At 40.2% G+C, this 14,228-nt stretch overlaps 1 protein-coding gene across 30 annotated transcripts in view; it reads left to right on the top strand.

Moving 5' to 3' along the window:
- Positions 1-14,228, top strand: part of clasp1a (cytoplasmic linker associated protein 1a) — a 75,237-nt gene that overhangs the window by 49,362 nt on the left and 11,647 nt on the right. For 5 of the 30 annotated variants that reach the window (XM_074695026.1, XM_074695024.1, XM_074695017.1 and 2 more), the window contains 15 exons: positions 610-656; positions 879-1,049; positions 1,465-1,488; positions 1,942-2,049; positions 2,417-2,443; positions 2,988-3,152; positions 4,761-4,919; positions 5,839-5,901; positions 6,621-6,724; positions 8,202-8,225; positions 8,931-9,175; positions 9,307-9,370; positions 9,624-9,787; positions 10,310-10,388; positions 10,498-10,641. In XM_074695026.1, the coding sequence (XP_074551127.1) occupies positions 610-656; positions 879-1,049; positions 1,465-1,488; positions 1,942-2,049; positions 2,417-2,443; positions 2,988-3,152; positions 4,761-4,919; positions 5,839-5,901; positions 6,621-6,724; positions 8,202-8,225; positions 8,931-9,175; positions 9,307-9,370; positions 9,624-9,787; positions 10,310-10,388; positions 10,498-10,641 (1,588 nt within the window). The remainder of the gene's footprint in view (positions 1-609; positions 657-878; positions 1,050-1,464; positions 1,489-1,941; positions 2,050-2,416; positions 2,444-2,987; positions 3,153-4,760; positions 4,920-5,838; positions 5,902-6,620; positions 6,725-8,201; positions 8,226-8,930; positions 9,176-9,306; positions 9,371-9,623; positions 9,788-10,309; positions 10,389-10,497; positions 10,642-14,228) is intronic. The other 25 variants (XM_074695041.1, XM_074695014.1, XM_074695030.1 and 22 more) reach the window with 19 other exon arrangements.

Here is a 14,228-nt window from a genome sequence, read left to right as displayed (position 1 = left end):
TAGGCAAGAAAGCCCAGTTGTTCAAAACAAATTTATCAGATTAAAGCTACAAGATTAAATCAAATCTTGAGATTGTGTTGTTACAAAACCTTTAATAGAATTTGGATCGTTTCAATCCAAAAAGACCCTGATTAATCTATCCCAGCAGAATGCTTAATTCAGGCTGGATTAAAATATGAGAAAACTCGGAAAAACATCTTTAATTCTAAAAATTGCCTGATCCTGAAAATACATTTTATTTTGGACTCAAGAACAAGTGGAAAAGTTACATCACAAACATTAATCAGGCTTTTTAATTTCTCTTGAGTGTAAATTTAAAATAACCTGACTGGTATATTTTACTGCTTTTATTCTTGTAATACACATTTTTTGCCTCAAGAGGGCACAATGGACTATCATTCCAGGCTCTTGGTTAAATTGAAAGCTTTGGTGTTTTATTCAACTAGGAACTTTGTTTGCAAATTATTTAAGACACTGTTTATTTTATTTTATTTTAGTTTTTTTTTGTTTCAGAGAATAACTCAAAACTCACCAGAAAATGAACATGGAATTGGGAAATGTTGATGAGTCTAAATGCAAACTTTTTCATCTCTGCTGTGTTTTTTACAGCCGGCCTTTGTCTGTGAAAAGCGTCATTGGAGGAAGCATAACAAGAAGTAAGCCTCTTTTTTCTTCCCTGGTTTGTAGTGAAGAGTATTACAAGTCTGATGGAGTTGTGGAGAGTTTCTATGGGGAAAAAAAAGAAGTTTAAAGTGACCTTATGTTTCCCGTTGCAGCATAATTCAAATATTAAATTTCACTATGAAAACAAATTTGAGGTCTAAGAACATTTATAGCCATAAACAATTTCTTACCTTCTGATATCTCTGCTGTTTCAGGTAAGCTCGTGAGCACCAGGGTGTCTTCCACACCTGGTTCCCTGCAGCGTTCCCGCAGTGACATCGATGTTAACGCAGCATCCAGCGCCAAATCCCGTCTGTCCACCGTTCCTGCCTCCTCACCGTTCAGCTCAGCAGCCGCCCTGCCGCCTGGGTCCTACGCCTCATTAGGTAAAAAACTAGTCCTCTGCCTAAGATGTTCTCTCTAAAAGCAAAAATAAGAAACTTCTGCATGGCAGTTTTTGTGTAAAGAAAGAACTCTGCTTTTATTCTGGGGTTTAATTAAACCTATTGGCAGAGCCTGTTGAATCCTCTATTGACATTTTAAATTTATAACTTAATGAGGCTGAGCTTCTCCTAAATACTGATGCCATCTCTTTGAAGATTCATTTTCTGTGATTTTTTTTGCCATGCAGAAACGATTCTCCCTCACTCCTCGATCTCCAATGAATGGTTGATTACTAATGATCATAAAACCCACTGCTTACCCTCACACTGCTGTTTCTGCTTTAATTGCTACTAACGTCTTACTCTACACCTCTCCTCCAACCTGCTGCTGCACTGCCTTTCTTTTTATGCCTTTAAGATGGCACTCCCGGTAAAAGCGATGGTAAGAATTGCGAGTGTGTGTGTTTGTATGTGTGTGTATTTGCAAAAGAGAGGAGTGGTATGAATGTGTCTGTTGTCAGCTGCCATGGCCTTCACATTAACATCCTTTGTCTCTTCATCTGTGCGCTCTTTTCCTCTATCCCCCCCAGTGTTCGTCAGATTTTTGGACTTCTGCATGGACTGTCTGCATGGATCTCCTGACTGTAATCCTAACACTTGTATCCATCTCTCTGTTTCTAACACAGCAATCAAATCTGACACCCCTTGGTCTATGTCACACTGTTCTAGGTTCTGTAGAGACTGTTTCTCTCAGGGACGGTTTCTACCCCCTCATCCTGGTCTTCATCCTTTCCCCCCACAGTTTTTCTCCTCCACAGCATCTCAGTCCAGGGTTGGGGTTAAACTCTTGAAAATATCTCGCTTTTATGCCTCTTCTTTCTTTTTCCCCTCACAGGTCGTGTTCGTACCAGAAGACAAAGCTCGGGTAGTGTGGGTGGGGCCAGTACCTCGGTAGTGGACAGTAGAGGGCGCAGCCGAGCCAAAGTTGTCTCACAGTCACAGCGTATGTATAAACAACCCACATGTTCCTCTCATGTTTCTGTATGATCTCTGCACCAGCTTTGAGATCATAGGAGATGTTTTGCTCTTTGTGAACATGTCTGCTGTTTTTTCATGCGTTACATCTTCCTCAGAAAACAAAACTCACAAATCTGTCGTATTTGTGCAGCTTTACCAACATGCATGCACAGTGTGTGTCTGTGTTGAAGGTAGACTTACTCGTATGTCGGTATCTTTATACTCTGGATGTCTGTTGGTGTTCAGCTGACAGCTTCAGCCATCCAGAGTGCATGCTGGGTAAAATCAGTAACCCCTTCTGTCTCATTTTGATTGTTCTCCATCCTATCCTGCCTCTTGCTTCCATCACCCAGGATCCAGATCAGCCAATCCCATCAGTGGTAAGGCCTCAGCTTCATCCAGTCACATGACAGATGCCCAGTTCCTAAGCACCGCCCCTTTTAGCCACTGAGCTCTGCACGTCATCCCGTCCTTGTAGCTTTTTTTTTCACCGTTCACCACTTACTTTAGCAGCATGCTCCACTCACCACCTTTAGATTCTTGTTTCTTTAGTTTGAGAAGCTGTTTGGTCAAGGAAATGTTTACCATTGGGCATTTGTTGAATTTGTCCTGTTGTTGTCACCATGTTGTATGTTTCATTTGTGACTTGTGCCCCAGTAAATGTTCCAACAGCACAGTTAGCTAGTCCATCCCTCCTTCACCTTGTCTATTACAACTAGAAACACAAGATTATTCAAAATAGAAGATGGTGTGTTGTTGTACACTGTCCCCGTATCACCAGGTCCTTCAGATTTGACTCAGTTAAAGCATGTTGGTAAAGGTTGAACCTCCTCCCTTTGGGATCCCAGCCCCTCCTTTACGAGTACTCTGAATATTTTCTTACTCTTGTTCATGATTTTGCTTTTCTCTTTCCTCTCCCAACAGCCGGCAGCCGCTCCAGCTCACCAGGAAAACTGCTCGGCCACAGCAGCTACGGACGGATCCCCCGAGCCACGATGTCGGCCTCAAGCACGCCAGCGGACAAGCGCAGCAGGATCCCTCGAAGCCAGGGCTGCAGCCGAGAGACCAGCCCCAGCCGAATGGGTCTTGGTAAGACTGGGTTTCCTGTGCACACTTTTCAGACACGATGTCTTGCTCAAGATTCATACTCCTGCAGAAATAATGTTTTAATCACTATTTACTCCATTCTTACTTTGCTTTGTGGTACCTATCCACAACAGGTGGTTAAAGGACAACATTTTAGACCTGTTTTGCTCTCCACAGGTTAGAGAGTTTGACGTTATTAAGTTATTATTGGTATGACTGAACTGTTGACTTATTAATTGCCGTACATTACAACTTAGGGTCTGACGTGCTAAATATTTGACTTTCAAACTTGCTGCACTTGTACACTAGTTTCAACTGTCTCTGAAATATTAGCATTGTGGAATGTTAGTCTACCACAGCAGAGCACTACTTTGGCGGTACTTTAAGCTTGTGTGCATGGTGTTTAGATATTAGTTGTAAGTTCAATTTTTCCAACACCAAGAGCCGATGAAGAGCTAAAAATGTTCAAATGTTTCTAAAATTGGTGCAGTTTTCTGTCAGTTCATCAGTGTCTGGTCACATTTACTGACCACATGATTGACCACACATGTGCTCATAGCTGAACAGTATGTGGACATATACTGATAAGAGACACACTGTATGTGGACAAGGGCTCATGTCAAAACAGTTTCATCTGGACCTCCTTATCTCAACTTCCTGATAAAAAAGATAAACTTTGTTTCCGTTCTTCTTTCAAAACACCGAAACACTCACATCTTCTGTGCTTGGACAAAACACCCTACAGATGTAAACACCAGATTTTATTGTTGCTTATTTTTGCTTTGGATGTTTCAGAGATAACTGTGTCCATTGTTATCTTTGCATCCCGATAAAAGCAAACACTCTTCTGCTTGAAAATTTCTCTTGAGTGTAAAGCGAAATAAAAACAGCTCTAGCATTTAGCATTTGCTGTTGATATCAGGCAGAGTAAAACTCTCTGGACAGACTTTTTTTTTAAGTTTTTAGCCACTTTTATCAGTTGGATCAGTTTTTCTGATGTGTGTCAGCTACTAACCTTGTTTTATTATGTTATGTGCTTAACCATTGTTACCAGTGTGTTTCCAAAAGCTTGAGTTGCTCTTTCTAACCTTTACTAGCAGTTTGCTGTTTGACTGACTCACTCTTTCACCCAGCACTCTGCTACTGCTCCTTTCTCTGTTAACTGTGACTCCTCATTTTCTTCTTTTCTCTTCATCTTTATAAACTTTCTTCTGCTCATCTTCCTCAACTTTTGTATTTCAATACCAAGACTGCAACAAATATTGGTTGATTCCCAGTTAACAACCTTTTCAGGACAGATTGATTTAAAGTGTGACTGTCTTTAAATTGAGAAAGTTTGTACTTGTGCCCCAAAGAAAAAAAGCACAGTAGATTACCTGTTTTAATTCTTGTTTCCAAAAAGATGCACAACATGTTTCATCAAATATTCAACACAGGAGTGTGTTGCATCCAACAAACTGCATCCTGCAGGACACAGTTCAGCCAACAGGACTTGTACTCTTTCTTCTACACCTTCACCTCTCCCATTACCTCTCTGCCTCTCTTTTCCCTAATTTCTGACCCGTTCTTGAACGCACACTGACACCCCCACCTAACTTGTTGTCCTGACAGCGAGCCTGTGTGGTAAAGCTCTTCTCCCTGCTGCTCTTCCCTACCGCACGCTAGCCCGGAGCCGTATTCCCCGTCCCAGCATGAGTCAGGGCTGCAGTCGCGACACCAGTCGCGAGAGCAGTCGTGATACCAGCCCCGCTCGGGGCTTCGCTCCTCTGGGTGAGTACCGCTGAGCCAATCAGCAGCTCAGACCACCAAACGGGACAGTTTTACCTCTTTCTTTTATAGGTGGTCTCTTTGTACGGTCTTATGGCTGCCCTTCTTCTGCTTATGCATGCTCTAACTGTGTCTTTCTGGTTTTAAGGAACATTAATTGTAGGGGATACAATTTTTTCCTTTTTTTAAGTTGTAAGTTTATAATGGAACTGCAATCTTCATACATACCTTCTTTATATTTAAGACTGATTTAAGCAGGATTCATGGGTTTGATGTAGTGTAAAATGTTTTGATTCTTGGTCCAAGTGCCTTGGATAATAAGTTTATCATTAAAATGCATGAGACAAAGGAAACAACAGAAACAGCGAGCAGTCGATGAGTCCATGTTCAAAGCCGACTGTGTCCCTGTTACTAGAGTCGGTGCTGCAGCTGCTGCTGTTTCTTTTGTGATGTGGCATCCTATAACTTTTTCATTAATAATTGTATAAAGAAAAAGTGTCATCATTTAGGATATCAGAGCTATAAAGCATGATTAAGGACTGTTAGCATAGATAGCACAGTTAGCACAGCAAAGGGAATCTGCTTTTATTGTTATTATTTAAGATGTTGGTTAAAGAGAGGAGATTTTGGAGATTAAGGATAAATAACACATTTCACTCTACTTGTGTTCCCCTTTTTCTGGATTGCTTACTACTTACTAGTAGTTATACTTCAAGAACAGAGGTCACAAAGTGCTCAACATGGATAAAAATAGAATAACTGTAATAAAATAAAGTACAGGCAAGGCAAGTAAAAAAATGTGTATTAGTAAGAAAGACTAAACGAATGAGCCTCAAGCTGCTCAAAGTGTTGGAGCTGTGACCCCAGGTTGGTGTAACTAACTCCCCCATCTGGATGTCACCACCTCTCCTGTCCCCCACAGCCTCCCGACGTCACTCCCGTTCAACCAGCGCTCTCTCCACAGCTGACCCCCACAGCCAGTCAGGTGATCTGCATGCCCCAAAACCGGAGTCCCTTTCAGTTCCCCCAAAAATGCCCCACCGTAGAGGCATTTTCATTAGACCCAGCATGTTTCAGTCATTGCGTAGGAAGCTTTCATTCATTTATATTCCTGCCAAAGCTCATTTTGCGTTGATTCAGTATTTTAGAGAGCAGGACAGGTAAGAAGACAGCATGTTGGTCATCTGCTCGTCTGTTCATCCCCATTTTGCTTCATCAGTGCCTTATTCATACTTTTCAGTGGAGCTGTACAACCTTGGATCATGGTCTACAGTCTTTTTTGATTGGATCAGTGAATTTATTCATTTATTTTCAGCGCTTCTCATCTTTTAAATTTGCGAATTGTGCCTCTTTTGTTTGTATGTCGTGTTTTATATTTGTGGGTTTACTTTTTTGGTGCATCTTTGGTTCTCTATAGTTTCCATCTATGCCTGCACCTGGTCTTGGTCATCTTCTATTTTGGTAACCTTTGTCCTTTTCATTTAGCTCTTGGTGGTTGGATGCTTGAGGAAAACCTCCTCTAGATATAGTTTCGTCTTATACACTTGACTTTTATTTCTTAAAAGTGAAATATGACCTCTGTGGTTGCAACAGTAATAAGGTTTCTTTGCTTTTATCTACTCAGGTAAGTAACGTAGCCACATGAAGTGTGCCTCAAACCATCCCTCACCTTCTTTCTGTTTCTTTTTCTTTCTCCTTCTGTAGATCGATATGGTTTGATTCACCAAGCAAGAATCTCTGCATCAGTCAACGCCATGAGAGTCCTCAACACTGGCACCGAGGTGGAGGCAGCTGTGGCTGATGCTCTGGTAAGTAGCGTTATAGGTTTGCATTTCATAAGTCTTTTCTTATGAAAGAGTTATTTATCATTCTCTCTCACCTGATGTTTTTTTAAGAGGTGGTTAAATGTGCAACTGTCCCGTTTTCATTCAGCAGACTCAGTTATCAAGAGGGATCTTTTAGGGACTATGTCTGGGTTGGCAAAATCTGGATTTGCACAAAATTTTCTCACTTGAAAAATTATTAGCTAATAGTGCCATTAACACTATAAAGACACTTCTCAGGTTGCTTTTCTGGTCAAGTTTGTTTTTCAGCTGTAAAGTAATCCCAAGTTGAAAAGGAACAATAAACTGCCCAAAGTAGACTGGTTTTTACTCTTTTTATTCTGTTCTAAGGTAAAATAAATAAATAAATAAATAATAATAAAAAAAACTTTCAAAGTAAACACACCAAACACAACAATGTTAAGAAGTCTTATAAATCATCAAAGTAAGCATTAAGTTTAAGCATTTTTAAAGAAAGAAAAAACAACATTCCTGTCAAACCTATATATCAAAATAAATTAAAATTATCTACTGTTCAAGCTTATGTTTTGCTTAGAAATAACTGAAACGGTTTCCTTTAATCTTTAGAAATCCTGAGTTTGACACTAAATTAGGTTTCGCTTTTCTTTAACTGAAGGAATAATTTCAAAACGATCAAATAGTTATTCATTTCTGATTCCTTTACGTACTGTTAGTGTTCTATCACGTTTCTTATTATGTTAAATAGACAAACAAAGAGAACAAAGGGACGTAGGCGCAGGTACAGAGCGCAGGCCCTACACAAACTTGTACCATCATGGCCAGGATAACATCTACCAAACTACGTTTGTTTAAAAGAGCTGCCTCTTTGGTTTCTGCAGTTTTATGTGCAGACACGCGTCCCTCTCCTGCCTCAGGTGCATAATGCAAAAGTAGGTCAAACCCTACCGGAAGGAAATCTGCTCTTTTAAGAGACAAAAGATGCTGATTATTTATCGGTTTATTATTCTAAATATTTGCCATCTTCCCTAGTTAACAGCATTAGGTGATTATTGATCATTAAAGCCCTCATTTATTTGTTTATTTATCTACAGAACTGCACGTGATTGTTTCGATTTGATCAAAACTTACCATAATAATAAAAAACACATAACTCATTTTAAAGGCTGTTTTCTCTAGGTCATTTTAAACCTCCTATTAAACTTGTAGTTTGACTTGACATCAAGTCTGTCACAAGGTAATCTTGCCAAAATGAAGCTGCATCTTTGAAAAAAACAACATCCGACTCTGCTAACAAAGATACTCTTAGAGATCCTCTTTTTTTCTAAAGGATGTTGACTTTTCTCAGTTATGACTTCAACTGTTGAGTGTCTCATTTTGTCTTCTTTTAAACACCCATAAGAAGGACTGTGTTTGTTCTTTGATCCCCCTTTAAACCTGCCCTCTCTCCTCTTTCCCTCTTGGTTGTTTGTTACCATTTCAGCTGTTAGGAGACTCCAGGAACAAGGTAGCGGGTCACTTTACCTTCTGTTTGTGTATTCATGCCATCACACACTAATCGAAACCTGAAATATAAAAAAACGCAGCTTGACTCGTTTTGTTGACACCCCTCCACTCCAACCTTTTTATTTTGGTTGAATTTCTGCCCCGAATGTCCGTCCACTGCATCCCTTTTTTTTTACTTTCATGGTGCCCAGAAAAGTTCCTCTTTTCCCATTGTGATGGTGTTTTGAATCTCATTGTCCTGGTGCATTATTCACATGTTTTTAATGATCACTGTATTTGATATGCATCTCAGCTGAAAGTGTCCCCCACTGCATCACATCTCTTCTTCAGACTCTTGCTCACCTGTGACGCTGCTTGACTGGCTTTTGATTGAAAACTCAAAAATAAGTTTTGCTGATGTTTTATCTTATGTGTAGCCCTGCTGTGAGGATTTACTGAAGCAATTCCAGAAATATTTTTCACTTAATCATCTTTTGGATCTCAACCTAAGAAAAAAAAAAAATTCTACAATAAAAGACACAAAACTAAATTCAAAGCATACATTTTACATAGTTTCACAGAGAGCTGCATGGCTTCTTGATGCAACCAGCAACCCTGTAGCTGTCACACTCTTACCTCACGGCTGCTTTTATCCGCCTGAATCTGGGAATCATGTCAGTATAATCCTGCGTCTCATACTTTCTTTGCGTTCGTTTTTCTCTGACAGAGGAAGCCGTTAAGGCGACGGTACGAGTCACCAGGGATGTACTCTGATGATGACGCCAACAGTGATGCCTCCAGCGCCTGCTCGGAGCGCTCCTATGGCTCGAGGAATGGAGGCATCCCTCATTACCTGCGGCAGACGGAGGATGTGGCGGAGATCTTAAACCACTGCGCCAGCTCCAACTGGTCTGAGAGGAAGGAGGGCCTACTGGGCCTGCAGAATCTGCTCAAGAGCCAAAGAATACTGAGGTAGGATAACACACACAATTATATAAGTATAAAGTTTTGCTTAAGAAAATAGATTTTTATGTTTTTGTATCAGAAACATTTTGCAAATATTTTCCTTTTCACTCACCTCCTGCGTCTTTTGTTTTCTGCAGCCGGGTTGAGCTGAAGCGACTTTGTGAAATCTTTACGAGGATGTTTGCAGATCCACATAGCAAAGTAAGGAAAAATAAAGCTTTTTAAAATGTGAAAGCATGGTGTGCAAAGTGCATTTTTATTTGTCTGATGGAAGTTTTACTCACTTGAAACTAACGGAGTGTCTCTTGTTGCATGGTCTGCCTTGTTGTGGATTTAACAACAGAGAGTAAGTGTGTTTTTTATCACAGACTGAATAAGAGTAAAATAAATTCATCTCAGTCAAATGAAGCAGAGTTTTAGTTCTTAACATTTCAACTTGTTCATGTGTCCTCAGGTGTTCAGCATGTTTCTGGAGACCTTGGTAGACTTTGTCACAGTGCACAGGGAGGACCTGCAGGACTGGCTCTTTGTCTTACTCACTCAGCTGCTGAAGAAGATGGGCGCTGACCTGCTGGGCTCAGTACAGGCCAAAGTTCAGAAGGCCCTGGATATCACAAGGTGTGATATGATAGACCAGCATGGCTGCACAGGTCACAGAGAGGAGTTAGCAGAGATTAGAGGCTGTTTTCTATGTCCAGTGGATAAAGGGGCATTTCACACTATTCAGTGACACAGTTTCGGTTGCAGGTGGTAAAAACCTGAGGTGATGTCCGGCTACAGATACCTTCCTTTTTAAAATTAGACTCAGGCTGGACTTTTTTTTTCTGGGCGTGTTCTTTTGAGGGTCTTTAAACTATCTCTTTGAAACACTGTTTAAAATCAACCATTGTCTTTAGGATAACTCAAACCTGATGCTAAAAGAGTGAACCCAAGGTTTCCAGTGTTTTTTTAGAGAGCAGCATGTCTGCACCACCAACAAGCTTTTTCTTAATTTGATTCAATATGTAGTTAAAAGCTCACAAGATGATTTACATGATTCATGTAAGCATAAAGAAACATGAATATAAAGTTGGAACATGAGCCACTCAAATAAAAGCAAAACAATAACAAATCAACTTTTTTTTTCTTTATCTTTAATAGAGAGTCCTTCCCGTTCGACCAACAGTTTAACATCCTGATGAGGTTCATCGTAGATCAGACTCAGACACCTAATCTCAAGGTAACCTCAACTGAAAAATGATGGTTATATCTTTTATAGATGATTTTGATCAGTTGGTGGGATGTATATGACTGTTCTGGATGTGACTGTGTCTTTTTTGTCTCTTCAGGTCAAGGTGGCCATTCTGAAGTACATCGAATCCCTGGCTCGGCAGATGGATCCGACAGACTTTGTAAATTCAAGCGAAACCCGCCTGGCTGTATCCCGCATCATCACCTGGACCACAGAGCCCAAAAGCTCTGATGTCAGGAAGGTAGACAATCCTTTCTTTGTCTTTTCACTAAGAAATTAGAAATCTCTTTATTCAAACTAAACCTAAAATATGAGATTTGTGTCCAAAAATATCAGGAGTGCAAAAAAAAAAACAAAAAAGATGTGAAAACTAAGCAGACCAGAGAGTCTGCAATGTAAACAACTGGCTTTGTCTGTTCAATCCTTATCAGACTGTTGATCTGACTGCAGACTAAAGCTCTGAAAGCAGATGTAATTTTAACAAATTGAGTTTTGAAAAGTTAAGTGACCCAAAGTGATTATATTGATAATTCAAGTTAGCAAACAAGATGAATGTCAAGCTTTTACTTAATAATTTAATGTGAGGTCAGAAAAAGTATTGTTGTTGATTGATAATACACTGAACAGCCTGAGGAATCTTTTTTTACCTCCTCACATTTTTATCATATGAATCCTTCGGCCCCTTGTGTTTGGTCAGCAGCAGTTGTAAACTTTGATAAAAGGCACTCACCGCGATGGTGGCCTTGGGTCAACGGCCCATTATCTTCCCCTTGTCTGATACACGTCATGTTCCTCCCTCTGTGTCCCTTTCTGTTTGTTTTTCCACCGCTGCTCCTCTAAATGAATGATGAGTGAAATCCTCACCTCGTTTCAGACTGATGGCTGACCTCTTGGTGCGCTGAAAATAAACCAGCCAGAGGTTTTAGTAGATGGTCTACTTCTGAAAGTTATTTTCATTTGAGTTTAATTCCACTGGTAGAAACTGTCATACCTCTCATTTGATGTTACATAACAGCCAACTTGTTGTTCATTACTGGAATTTGTGTACTTTAGTGTGTCAAACTTAAGCAAAAAGAGCAAAATGATTGCCTAGATGCACTAAAAGTTATCCCACAATGCAGCAGAGTATAGACTCTGTGGGTTAGGAGTAAAAGTAAACATGCTCAAAGCAGACAAGTGTTAAAGGGGCTGTGAGGAGTTTTAACATGATCTTTAAAAAGTCTACCTTCTACATATACATACCTGATTGTAATCCACACTTTAAAATGAGATTAGCTTCCAGGTCAGGCCAACCAGGACTGGATTGATTTACGGCATGAATTGGTCTCCATGACAACGCCATGCCAGCTCACTAAGTTTAGTAGAGAATAGAGATAAATTCACAATTTCTGTGATTAATTTTGTATTGATGGTGGACACTGGAGCCTGTCAGACAGAAAAAGGACAGAAAAGCAGAAGAAAGCTAAACGAGAGAGTGATACAGCCAGAGCTAAAGGCTAACACAGGGGCTAAACTGTTTGTGATAATGTCCATTCCAACCCTCAGTCAGCAGTTATTCTGCAGTGGTCTGTTCAAACTTGAGACTCTATCAATAAAATGAAGAGTGAGGTTACGTATGTTACGTTAGCTCTGATTGGTAGATGACTGGCAGGACACAGCTAACCAGGATTCACTAACGTTACACATTATGGGCACGTCCTAAAGCACCGGACTGCCAGCTGCGCTAAATATAGAAAGCTACTTAAGTACTTACAAACTGACAGTGTTTACTTGTCACAGATCCATCGGAGCACCAGGCCGCCGATACCACTACATATAGCCGGCTGCCACAACGTTTGCTTGATTGCACATTTCAAACAGTAGCACTACGTAACTGTACAGATAAGTCCCTTACCTCGGTGCCTTGTATCCAGGAAAAAAATGTCTTGAACAAAGAAAGGTTGCTTTGATCCAATCTCCATTTAATTCCAGAACAAACACACGCCTCACTAAAACTAATTTACGACAGTGCACGTGAGACTCCGGGCCACAAGGTGGCGAGGGAGTGCGATCTAAACAGATCCTCCTCACAGCATCTTTAAATACTTGGTAGACATCTGATCAGACTTTTATCACTCCTGCATGAATGTCTGCTGTTAAATTTAAGCTACATTTGCCACAAGATTTAATGCCCTGGAAACTTTTTTTGTTATTTTTTTCATTATGTGATTTCCTAAACCTCCCTGGCAAAATAACCCAGTCCCAAGGCGTTTCATTTGATGCAGAAAAGGTTTGAAATGTGGTCCCTGTACATGTGTGGGAGCTCTTGAGTCCAGTATAGCCTCTCTGAGTCTTGTCAGAGGACCGTGGACATGCTGTAATCCCCTTCTGCCCTGCCATGTGCCCCAGACCCTTCATAACTGGGTGAGCGAGGAGCTAGCTGGCAGGTCCAGTTCTGCAGCCTTACTGTCCGCTGAGGGTAACCAGGAAGACAGGTGTAAGCAGGTATAGCGCCCGCCCCTTACAGCTGAAAGCTACACAACAAGCACGCAATGCCCCGCCTGCCTGGAGCCTAACAAACACCTTCAACACCTTCGAGACGGAGAAAACTCCAGTGTGACATCTTTCACTCACCTCTACATTTACGCTGCAGCTGATATCCTGTCATAACCTTAAGTCAGTCCCTGCCTTGCACTCACTTTCCACACAGACTGAGCTTGTTCTGCAACCAAGAAAGAGTTGGATATAACCTTTGTATTTACCAGAACTACAGGATGTGCTTGTTGCTATGTCTGGATGGATTTTTGAGCCAGTTTTATTTCCCGACATTGACAGGAATGCCTTTTGTTACCTCTGTGTGCCTAACACGTTTTGTTTCTTTGGCTAACCTTTTATCTACCTGCATGTTAACTGTTTGTTTTTCCATTAGAGGAAAAATCTAACCCTCATACTTTCTAAAAACAAAAACCAGAGCAGCTCAGCTCAGGCTTATTAAGACAGTGCTATATATTTACACAAAGCCTAGTGTAAATGTACTTGAAAATTGAACACAGTATATCTTTGGATTCTGTTGTTTGAAACAATGAATTTATCCTTCTAAAATCTACACAGATTTTATTCTGCATCAAAATCTTATACAGATTTTGGCTACAACAGTTTTTTTTTTTTGATGGACTCCATGAGAAGTCGTGTTGTGATGCTGAATTTTAGAGATATGGTTTGAAAAAGGCTGTTCACACTTCAGGGTTTCATATTTACATGGTTTCTAATCATTTTATCCTTCTTTTTGATTTATACCTGGAAATAGTTTTCTTTAAATACAAGATATATCTACTGACCAACTGTTTGAATAGACTCTAGATTAAAAAGCAACATATCTAACTTTAAAAACCTGTCAGTCACTGCAGCATGTATCAAAAAATATGGCTGTCTTTTAAATGCTCATTAAAGGTAAAAACATCGACAAACAAGCAGCAGAAACACTTTCTCTTCAGGTTTGATCTTTACTCACTTGCATGAAAAAACATTACAAACAACAGTATCTTCAAACACTTACAACATCTACTTTTAGCATTTTTATCACTGAATGCAGCTTTAAAGACTCACCTTTAACTGTTTTTTTCTACAGGCTGATGCATCAGTTCTTTTGTGAACACAATGGAGATGATAATCTGGCTTTCATGGTTTCAGAAGAGATTTGACCTGTAACCATCTCTGAAGCGCTTACATTTAAAAAAACGCAGACACAATTTTTTCTGATTGTTAATCTTTTAAACGTTAGTACAGCTCTTTAAGGTCAAGGCATCTCTGAAACCAAGAAACCTGAACGTCTTCTGCACTGCTGAGTCC

The sequence above is a fragment of the Halichoeres trimaculatus genome, unplaced genomic scaffold (genome assembly GCF_033239565.1).
Source record: "Halichoeres trimaculatus isolate MK-OKI-2021-1 unplaced genomic scaffold, fHalTri1.1 fHalTri1_scaffold_19, whole genome shotgun sequence".
Taxonomy (NCBI): domain Eukaryota; kingdom Metazoa; phylum Chordata; class Actinopteri; order Labriformes; family Labridae; genus Halichoeres; species Halichoeres trimaculatus.
Note: the sequence above shows the minus strand (reverse complement) of the source record. Positions and strands in the feature narration are given on the sequence as shown.